Source organism: Aethina tumida, chromosome 2 (genome assembly GCF_024364675.1).
Source record: "Aethina tumida isolate Nest 87 chromosome 2, icAetTumi1.1, whole genome shotgun sequence".
Taxonomy (NCBI): domain Eukaryota; kingdom Metazoa; phylum Arthropoda; class Insecta; order Coleoptera; family Nitidulidae; genus Aethina; species Aethina tumida.
Genome location: NC_065436.1, coordinates 16,612,874 through 16,625,127, shown reverse-complemented (window position 1 = coordinate 16,625,127; position 12,254 = coordinate 16,612,874). Strand labels below are relative to the sequence as shown.

Below are 12,254 nucleotides of genomic sequence, written 5' to 3'. Positions count from 1 at the left end.
ACTTACTTCTTGTGGTGGGATGTCATATGTTCGTGTCCTCAAATCAACCCTGGCATATGCATCTATGCAAGGTAGAATGAAGAAAATACCTGAAAAATAAAATGCAAATATTTTATTTATTTGAATAACATATGTGGTATCATTGAATTCTCTTGCCAGTTTTATTGCGAAATTCAAAATCATTTTTATGGCCCGGATATCTTTTCAGCAAGTAATACACATTTTTATGAAACGAAATGCTTACTTTTATTAGTAATTTTTCTGTTAAAGAAACCTCCTTTGCTTCTCGTAATTTAATATTCAAATATTCCCGAGAATTGTTAACACAAGATTTCAGTAATACCGTAAAAGTTTTTGTTTTTGAGTAGATTATAAAATTCTCTTCCTTTTACCTTATTATTCTATATATTTTAGTTGCACTTACTTCCTCGTATGTAGATAATATATAATAAATAATTCTGTATAAATCACATTAATTAATAATCAATGTACTACTACTTATGTAGTATTGAAACCATAATTAATTTTGTGTACAAGAGTCTGAAACTTAGATTGCTGATTAAACATATGAAGAGAGTGGGCCACTTCAATATCGATAAGTTGGAAAACTTGTTATAGAGCTGAGTTCGAAGTATTTAACTTGCCTGGTCCTTTAGCTCCTCCTGAAAGTAAGCGACCGAGACGAAAGATGACCGCTCTCTCGTACTCCTGAACCACCTGAAACAAATCACACGTGTCATTTAACCAATTAATTTAAATTATTTCGTTGTACAATTGATAGAAAATAATAAAATAGTGTGCGTAAAAGGATGTAGTGCATAACATGTGGCATAAAACACGTTTGATGAACATACATGTAATGCAATTACAATTTGAAATTCGTGTAATATACTGCAATGATTATTTGGTGTCCTACATTAGTGAGGTTGTGTATACACTGGCGAAATTATCCGTGTGGCATCTCTAAATATTCAAACTCGGTTAATGTTATTAACTAGTTGACAAAGTATGTATTCGACTAATAGCGAACTATGGAGATAGTTTATGAAAACAACTTTAAACACGGTAGGGTATTGAAATTGGTTTAATGATGTTTTAATGTCATTAAATTAGTTTTCAGTACTCCCACTTGAATACAGTAATTTAGGTTAAAACACATATATATGTCATACCCCGCATATTTTCTTATGCTCATATTTTCGGCTTAGTTATTCACTTGAATAATCTAAAAAAGTATATTTCTTGAAACAAAAAAAATAAAACTGAATTTAAAAAATTAAAAAATTCGCAGTATTCGGTGATGACCAGAGAAATAACAATAATTTAAAACTAAATATTACTTCTTTTACTGTTTTTATTATTCATAAATTTACGGTTTGTTAACATTATAAAATCCACAGTATACCGTGATGACCAGAGAAATAATCCATAATTTAAAATTAAATGTTACTTTAGTATAATATTTCTTCTTCATGAAAAAAAGGAACATTGTCCTCCAGAGAAAAGGGAATTAATAATGAACATAAAAAGCAAGATCTAAATATTACTACGTCGATAAAATCTTAAAATGCTCCCGAAAATCGTTTACCGTGTTATTAAAAGTATATACAATATTTTTCGTTATTGAAGCTATTGTTTTGTCCATCTAATATCAATTTTTTCTATTTTTATTATAACAGTTATAACAATGAAAATAAAACTACACACTACACATAACTTCCTTTACACACAGAAGCCAAATACTTTAACTAAAAAAAAATGAATAAAGCATAAAGGCATATCACATGACATGATTATAAATAATGGTGGATGTGCATATCTTTTGTAATTAAATATCATTATCCTTTTATAAATTTAATTCGTATATTCGAATTAGACAAATTCTCTTAAAATTAAAAGTCACAAAAGTTGTATATTTAAATATTTAAAATAATTTTCAACATCCAATGCTCAAGATATAATATAATGATCTTCTAAATATGTGGATAATATTTTACTACATGTGAGGTCAAAATGACTAATACATAATAAAATAATTTGTTTCAAGAATTATTTATAATTTTACCATTATTATTATTTATAAGTTTACGGTTTGTTAACATAAAATCTACTGTATACCCTGATAACCACAGAAATAAACCAAAATTTAAAATTAAATATTACTTTATTATTTCTCTTTCAGTGAAAAAAGGAAATATTGCCCTCCAGAGAAAAGGGAAATACTAATGAATATAAAAAAGCAAGATCTAAATATTACTAACGTCGTTAAAATCTTAAAATGCTCCCGAAAATTGTTTACCGTATTATTAAAAGTATATACAATATTTTTCGTTATTGAAACTATTGTTTTCTCCATCTAATATCAATTTTTTCTATTTTTATTATAGCAGTTATAACAGTTAAAATGGATAAGCTTTCTTTACATACGGAACCCAAATAATTTAACTAAAAAAATTGAATAAAACGCAAAGGCATATCACATGACATAATTTTAAATTATGGTGAATGCGCATATATTTGTAATATATATTAATTATCCTTTTATAAATTTAATTCGTATATTCGAATTAGACAAATTTTCTTCAAATTAAAAGTCGCAAAAGTTATATATTTAAGTATTTGTAAATAAATTTCAATATCTAATGCTCAAGAAATAATTTAATGATCTTCTAAACATGTGGATAATATTTTACTACATCTGAGGTCAAAATCACTAATACATAATAAAATATTTTATTTCAAGAATTATTTATAATTTTACGGTTTTTATTATTCATAAATTTACGGTTTGTTAATATTATAAAATCCACAGTATACCGTGATGAGCAAAGAAATAACTCAAAATTTAAAATTAAACGTTACTTTATTATAATATTTCTTTTTCAGGGGAAAAAAAGAAACATTGCCCTCCAGAGAAAAGAGAAATAATAATTAACATAAAATATCAGGATCTAAATATTACTGACGTTGTTAAAATCTTAAAATGCTCCTGAAAATGGTTTACTGTGTTATTAAAAATATGAAAGGACACACTCATTTGAAAATACAATAATAAAGATCATAACGAAAAACCAACCCTTTCTACAGACAGACAGAAAAATTGGAAGAATCAGCAAACAACGTCCTTTCTTGTCTAGTAGACAAATAAATAATTAATTAATTGAGTCATACAATATCAATATGTCTAGTAGAACAATCAGACATCGATTAAAATAACAAAATTTGCATGGATCTATTTCAGTAAAGAAATCATTGGTATCAAAAAGAATATTCGAACAAGACAAAAGTTTTCACAAAAATATATTAATTTTCCACCAGAATTTTCGCTTGTAGTACTTTGAAGTTCAATAGAATAGGATTAGATGATAAACAAAACGTTCTAATTCTGAAAATAAAGGCTTTGGCACTAGATTCAATACAAAAACTTTGAAACAGCTTTATTTTTAGTAAAATATTGATTATTTTATTAAATAAATTCACTTTTAATCAGAAGAAGGAAATATTACTCTCCAGAGAAGAGGAAATTAATAATTAATATGAATCATCAAGGTCTAAATATTGTTGATATTGCTAAAACTTGTCACGCTTTCGACAAATGATTTACAATACTTATTAACAAACATGATATAACTCACTCATTCCATATGTCTAGTAGGACAATCAGACGTCGACTGAATGAACAAATCTTGCAAGGATATATTACATTATATATTATATACCACCGGTATCAAAAAAGAATATTCAAACAGGAATGAATTAATTATACACCAAAATTTTGACGTAAATGTTCATGTCCATGTTCAATAGAACAAGATGAGATGATAAAATATACATTCATCACCCTCCTAATAAAAGTTTGGATCCCCAGATACACCACAAAAACTTCGAAACACGGTGTAGGAGGAAAGTTTTGGTTTGGGGTTCCTTACCTTGACATAGTATAAAACCATTATAAAAAATTATTGGTGAAATGTACCGTTTTATGATATATCATGAGTGGTGTAATCAATTATATGGATTTCTATGCATTATAACGATCTGAAACGTGGATCCATAGTTGTTCAAAATTAATTATAATATAATCAAGGTGGTAATCAATTGGTCAGCGCAAAGTCCGGACCTAATTCCCATTGAAAATATATGGACATGAAGTGTCGATCAAAATACCAAAAACCATCAAAGTTAGATGAATAAGCTACTAATTGAAAAGTCATAGAATTTAATTACCAATACCTCGTTGAATATTTGCCTCACAGCTTGCAAACAGTTACAATGAACAAAGGGTACCCAACAAAATTTAATTTTAATAAAATTTGATACACACCAATATGTACATTTTTTTCTATGTCTTCCAGAAGTATTTTGTTTTACTTGTGACACACATTAAACATTTAACATGTTATTATTAACTATTTAAAGTATTTTATACAATAAATCAAACTAAAAAACAGCATAATAAGAGAATTATTCATTAACCAACTTTTACTTTCCTATTGACTTTTTATATAATAAACAAACACATACGCTTCAGCATTGTATAAATACTCACAATCGCGTAGCTATAATCTGCCACGATTCATACAACAAATAAAGGACTTTGACAAAGCAAGTTTACCTACCGGTATTCTAATTAGGGGGTTAACAACGTACAGTTTGAACGAAACTTAAATGAGGGGACACCGGGCCGTGTGTTCCGAATTTATTGTAAATTAACTTCGGAAAAGTAATTGATTTAATTTGTTGTGACGTTGCTGACTACGAAATACAATCAAGAATCAAGTTTCCAATTTAAAACAAGGAGTAAGGGTCCAAAAAATTCAAATCTACGCCCTCATTTTGTTGTTGTGTTCTCTAATGTACCCAAATTAAATTGTGACGCTGTCGGTTCGACATATTAAATATTAAATATTAATATGTGCCATATAAAAATCTTACTGCCACGGAGCAAGAACCCTTATTTTGATCAACGTATATTTAATTGAAAATATATTTTAGTCTAAAAATGGGTGTGTTTAATTAAAAAATATAATTAAAAAGAATTGGATGGAATCCTTACAAACAATGTAAATGCACAAACAGGATTAGTTTTTGTTTCTCCAATAAAAAAGTTAATTAAAACTACATGTAAATCTGCTTAAAGAGGCCATATTGTTTTTCTTTGTAGCTGCCTCATTTTTAACTCCAGTTATTAAATTCTGCATTTATTTTGAAATTTAAGCTGATTTTAATGAACTGAATAATATTTTATAATTGAAAATAAACATGCTTTCATTGTAGTAAAATATCAATAACTACCAAATATTAACAAATATCGTTGCAAATTCAATACCAATCAATCTATTAAACATGTTAATCGCATTGCAAACTGAATATTATGGCTTACACAAAGATCATGGACTAATTGGAACTTTAATTAATTTCCTATATCAATTTTACATTAATCAGAGAGCAAAACATAATAACTGAAATGCCACAACCAAACATGAAACTGAAACGGTATCAAAAGTATGTTCATCTGACAAAACGTACAGATTAATTTCAGCTTTTTATATTGCTAATTGGTTTCAATGCTTCGTTGTACTAAAACGTAATTAGTTGCACTAAGTTATGATATTTAAGTTGGCCCAAATTAGCATCTCTGAAGGTGTCACAATGTACTTAACAACAACGGCAAGATCTAAAACGGGGACTTGATAATTTGATAAGGCTTATAAAGCCAACATGCAAATATCATCTTAAGTAAACAGTCGTAACCGTATAGAATTCCACGACAGCGGAATGGAGTCCTGAATGTCGCAATTAACTCGTACAGTGTAGTGTTTACAAACGCCACCTTTTATAGAACATTACGTGACTATATGAAACCGTTTGTTACAATTATAAAACACCGAATGCACACACTCCACTTAAAAAATCCTCATAAATAATAAGCCAAAAACGGCACTCGTACTTTTTTATCAGCCGTTACAGGACGCCCCCATTTATTATATTTTCGCGTTAGGGGTGTTTGCCCGGAAGGGCTGCGCACCGAATTCTGCATACGCAGTTAATCAGAATGCACCGGTTTTAATTGAAATTCATTTTTCGTAAATTGTTCCAACATCCCGCGGAGCTGCTGCGAAACAATTGCGTAGAAAAACGAAAGCATATGTAGCACAAATAACCAATTTTCCATAGAAAAATTGCCCTTAAGGTCGACGCCGGCATTTGCGCATTTTCAATTTTCTCACTTCAAAGCGACGTAATCAAGTTTGTTGGCAAACATTAAATTACGCAATATCAGAACCGAAATGGCATCCTCCTGGCTAAAGTGAAGCAGTGATCTGTGTTTGAGTAAATATCATAAACCTCAATTTTCCAGGAGCCACACTAATTGCGATTTCCTTTCGCCCACAATAAACCGATTTATTTAATTATGATTGCCAATTATGGTTATCATCGATTGGATATATCTATAAAGTTCGAATAATTAGTACTGTACATAAAAGTAATTTTAGACAGCTAAGGTGACCCCAAAATTTTATATAATTAAATCAATGGTCGCCTTTACTTTAAATAATTTGGGACATTAATAATGAATTAACAATTAAAAAGTTTTTGTTCGAACGAAAAGTTTTAAGTATCTGGAGACGTTTTCTACAAGCTAATAAGACTAAATTACCACCGCGGGTCATATTTTAAATAAATTATACTTGGGTTCAACTGGCTACCTGGTATGATCACATTATAAGTTGCGGAGGTATTTTGAGGTCGGTCGTTGCAACAGTTCGTTGTATGACTTTTAATCCCTTGAGGTATTATGGGACAAAGGTATTGTGGTTACTGAATGAGACTTAACAGCAAGCATGGGTTGTATTATACTATTATATTATAACTACTGAACGTACTAAAACATGGTCAGTGTTTTTAGACTTGTACGAATGAAAATAGCATACCAATATTAAATTAAAATATGTAAATAAAGTAAGAAATTATATTATAATTGAGCCATTTATTTAAGTGACAATTTTACTTTTAACGGGTCAGAATTGGATTTTTTAATTGTCTAAGATTCATTTTGCGACTACATCCAGTTTCAAAAATAAAGTAAAATATTTAAGAAGGCAAATCTTGGAATAATTTAAAAGAAAAATGAAGGTATGTAATAGAAAAAAGTAAAATTTACAAAATATTAATTTCATGAAAATATTTGTCATACATATTATAAAAAAAATATTTTCTGATGTAAGACGTCGTGTCATCGTTTCTTTAGAACTAAATAATTAAAGTAAATGAGTAAATGGTCAATATGTAACGCCAATCTGGAAATTTAACTAACTCATGATCAATGTGGCAAAGCTGTTTTGTTATTGGAAGGAAATTGATGTTACCCCAGGATAGCCCAAAGGTTTGATATGTCACATACAACATTTCCCGAATGTTACAACAGTACTAGGAAACTAGTGACCAGACCAGAAGAGCAGGACTTAGCATACACTGGGCTACAACTTCTGATCCAAGTCGTTGAGGCATGGCATGGCCAACATTTTTTTACTAATGCATCGATTATCTGAGACATGCTTGAGTGACATATTATACTTTTGAATTTCCATAATCAGAAATAATCAATTATTATAGTTGTGGTTCGTCTATTTCTTAGAGGAATGAATATTTCCTTATATTCAAAATACCCAGTATATATTACTCAACATGTTTTCATGAATTACTGGTGTATTTAATACATAATTTAATTTTTTTAAATGAGACAAATTTTAATATTATTTTTTAGAATTAGAAAAAATGTTTGTCTCAACAGTGTCTGAAAATTTAAAGAAAACGTTTGTCTCTTTGTCATTAGTGATGGTCTTATTAATTTAGTTGAGAGTTATGTACGAAATAGTACCGCAGGGATCTACCTTGGGACCCCTATTATTCCTTGTATTGATCAATGACTTGTTGAATTTGTTTTTATGATGATCTGGAGCTATATTAACAAGTTGACAATATTGTACAAGCCCATACTCTACAAAGTGATACTGACACTTGTGACCTGGTGTAAGAGTAACATCCTCCAGCTAAATGTAAAGAAATGCTTTGTTGTAAGTTACACCAAACGTAAATTGCCAGTCAAATTTTCATACAACATAAATAGATAGGTGTTGGTGAGGAAGGATTGCTGTGAAGATTTGGTTATTTTATTTGTCAACGAATTATCTTTTGTGTCGCACATAATGGAAGTTTCTACATCAGCTTCCAAGATCTTGGGATTTGTCTTACGAAACTGCAAATCGCTAAATACTCAAATTAAATTACAGACCCTGTTTTCTGCACTAGTACGAAACAAATTGGAATATTGGGGTATTGTCTGGAACCCCATTTACTCTTGCCATCAAATTAGCCTGGAATCTATTCAACGACGATATCTTAAGAACTGGAGCTTTCATAAGAACAATGTATACCCTGCTCAATCACAATCTATTGCTGCAAGAATATTCTATGGTCACACTGCTAGTTAAAAGAGAAAAAACGTCAGCAATGTTTACTGTCAATATATTGCATGGCAATTGATTGTTCTTATACACTAGCCAACATTGGATTTAACATGCCAAGACTTAATTCAAGAAGCAACGTTTCTCTCACCATATCGACATAGAACCAATGTTCTACTAAAATGTCCAGTTTTCCAAATGTGCAGGAATGCTAAGAATTATTGCTATATTTTTAATTAAAAAGTATTATATCATAACTATATACCAATCGAAAACTAATTGATCCGACTGAATTTTGAGAGAGAGATCATGCACAATTGAGACAGTAAAATTCTGCAAATTTAACTTGAAGTGGGAATCTTTTACTGTCTCTCTCATGTACGATGTCTCTCTCAAAATTCAATAGGATCAAAGGATTTCCAATCGATTGTTGTGTCTATTTAAAGTTAATTCTGTTGGACGTAAATATAATTTGTTATTATTTTTATAATATTTTTAACCTGGCTATAAAACTTCAATAGAAAATCATACTCCAAAATTTTTACCATTTCACTTATTTATGATAAATAATATTTTATATTTTCTACTTCAAATTATTACCTTAACACCTTAACAACGAAACAGTCAATAAACAATAAGCATAGTGGACATTTCATGATTTTTTGAATATATGTAAACAATTATTGTTATGATATTTTAATTAACAAATATTATATTATAACTATATACTAATCGAAAACTGTTTGATCCTACTGAATTTTGAGAGAAAGATCATGCACAACAGAGACAGTAAAATTCTGCAAATTTGCTTCTAAGTGGGAATCTTTTACTGTCTCTCTCATGTATGATGTCTCTCTCAAAATTCAATAGGATCAAAGGGTTTCCAATCGATTGTTGTGTCTATTTAAAGTTAATTCTGTTGGGCGTAAATCTAATTTGTTATTATTTTTATAATATTTTTAACCTGGCTGTAAAACTTCAATAGAAAATTATTCTCCAAATTTTTTAACATTTCACTTATTTATTGTAAATAATATTTTATATGTTCTACTTCAAATTATTACCTTAACAACTTAACAACGAAGCAGTCAATAAACAATAAACATAGTGGACATTTCATGATTTCTTGAATGTATGTAAACAATTATTACTATGTAATTTTTAATTAACACAACAGAGACAGAAAAATTCTGCAAATTTGCTTCAAAGTGGGAATCTTTTACTGTCTCACTCATGTATGATGTCTCTCTCAAAATTCAAAATGTATCAAAGAGTTTCTGATCGATTGTTGTGTCTATTTAAAGTTAATTCTGTTGGACGTAAATAAAATTTGTCATTATTTTTATTAAATTATTAACCTGGTTGTAAAATTTCAATAAAAAATCAATCTCCAAAATTTTTAACATTTCACTTATTTATGGTAAATAATATTTTATATTTTCTACTTCAAATTATTACCTCAACAATTTAACAACGAAAAAGATAATAAACAATAAACATAGTGGACATTCCATGAGTTTTTGAATGTATATAGCGCGTATGTAGCATATCCAGTTAGTAGCAAATTACAATTCTGATTAAGACGATATTTCATGTTTTTACGGACACCCCTGTTATTTTTACGCAGTAAAATGAAACTCCCTTTATTATTTCACGTATGACCTGACATCCATAAAGAGGGTAATTTACTTTTTAAGTTAGTCCTGGGCAAACGCAAAGAAAATAATAATAAAAGTCTATTCCCTCTTGCACCATATGGAAATACTCAAAGCCACAAGCATTGATCGAGTCACAAAAACAACATGGTCCGCATACTGAATTTTACTATTAGGCATTATATTTATTGTTTTTGGACGGGGCTACGAGATATTAAAAAATATGACCAATACGTCCGAATCAGAAATCGAATTCACGTTCTGTGTAACTTTCAAAATTTATTCCGACAGCCGAGTCAAAATAAAAGACCGGACAAGTTGATTTCTCGACGCCGTAAATTATTTTGTCATTTCCAAAAGTTATTTCAGTGCTGGTAGCAAATACGCGAGAATTTAACAAAACGTATTATCCCATGACGGCTTATTTAATTAAAATATTGGTTTTCAGCAATAAAACAATCTGAATATTCTGCAGATTCAGTCGGAAGTATATTTTAATTTATGGATTTGATGGGGTACATTAGAAAGCAGTAGAGCATCGACTCACATTTATATATAATACCGAATTAACTAAATATAAACCAGTTTCGCATAAATTTACCCTTATTTTGTAACCGTTTAGGCAATCCCCATAAATAATCAAATAATAGGTTTAGAGGATTAAGTTGTAAAAGATGATATTCGATATCCCAACTGTCCTATAATTTAAAATTTCGACACGTTAATTAAATTAATACATATTTTGATGAGTTATTATTTTAAAGTATCATTTTTACTTATCACATATATGTTTTACGACAGGATAATAATTTGGCAGATTATAACTAAACCATAAATATCTTTTATGGTAACTTTTTATTACTGATTTTAATTAGTGCTAAGCTATAAATAAAACATTACACAAATAAAAAAATAGTAACGGCAGTAACAACGCTAATATTATTATCAAAAAAAAAAAATAATAAAATATATAAAAATTCACTTACCTTAAAGCAGACCAGTAAAGAAAATGGCATCGTGAGGATGACAACGATCCATGATAAAAAAGTTAATATTTTCCCACAAGTCTTGGATTCTTCGACTACCTGCTCGGCTAGAAGAATAAATAATTTCAGTATTACAAATTATTGAATTAATCAGAAAATAATTTATTTTTTACTTGGGTTTTTTGTGCAGGATAAGTAGTTCTAACCGTAAGAGTCATCACTTTCCTTCAAAATGGAAAACCGTTGTCATGGAATCAATACTTTCGTATTACATTTTTGCTTCTATTTATCATATGTCACCACCCATGAATTTCACATATACACTATCGCTCATATGTAGAGCAACAAATTAGAAAACATAATCATTTTATCAAAACAACAATTCTTTTTAATTTAAATTAATTTTATAATTAATAAGCGTCTAAACATTTCGTACCTCAATTTATATATGGATATCTTTATTTACGTAGTTTTTATGCGACATTTTATTTCGGACAGGGTTCATAAGTAAAGCAACCAAACCCTATATTCAATACAATTGATTTTATAATTTATTTTTCTGTCCGACATCGTTCCTTAAATCTAAAAATGCCTAAAAGTATCCATTTAACGATACAAATTAAACAACAAATTGTAGAAAAGTTCCGAAATGGTGAAAAACAGAGTACAATTGCAATAGATTTAAACTTAAACAAATCGATCTTTTTAAAGACAATTTTCAATTTTAACAGAAGGAATATACTGGAAGGAGTTCCCAAAAGAGGTAGAAAACTCAAGACTAATAGAGCTGTGGACAGGAAAACAAAACGCTTGTTGTTGACTCTTTTATCAGCGCATCCCGCATAAATCAAAAAAAAAACGAACTCAGTATGTTAGTGAGTACCATAAAAGGAAGACCAAAAAGAGCTGGTCTCTATGGTAGAAAATCAACAAAGAAACTCTTCATTTCTGCAAACTATAGAGCAGCGAAACCACTATTTGCAAGAGAACATGTGAACTGGACAGGTGGGCAATGGAAAACAATTTTGTTTTCCGATTAAAGTCGGCTCCAATTATTCAAATCTGATGGTATTTCATAGGTGAGAGGACCAATTAATGAAAAGTACAATCCCAAGTACACTAAAGCCACTGTGAAGCATGGTGGA

General features: G+C 29.3%; 1 protein-coding gene across 5 annotated transcripts in view; it reads right to left on the bottom strand.

Annotated features, from left to right (window-relative positions):
• LOC109597555 (band 7 protein AGAP004871) overlaps positions 1–12,254 on the bottom strand; it is a 52,258-nt gene that overhangs the window by 24,044 nt on the left and 15,960 nt on the right. For all 5 annotated transcript variants that reach the window (XM_020013278.2, XM_049963516.1, XM_049963514.1 and 2 more), the window contains 3 exons: positions 11,110–11,216; positions 645–717; positions 7–89 (listed from right to left, as the gene is read on the bottom strand). In XM_020013278.2, coding sequence (XP_019868837.1) covers positions 7–89; positions 645–717; positions 11,110–11,216 — 263 coding nt within the window. The remainder of the gene's footprint in view (positions 1–6; positions 90–644; positions 718–11,109; positions 11,217–12,254) is intronic.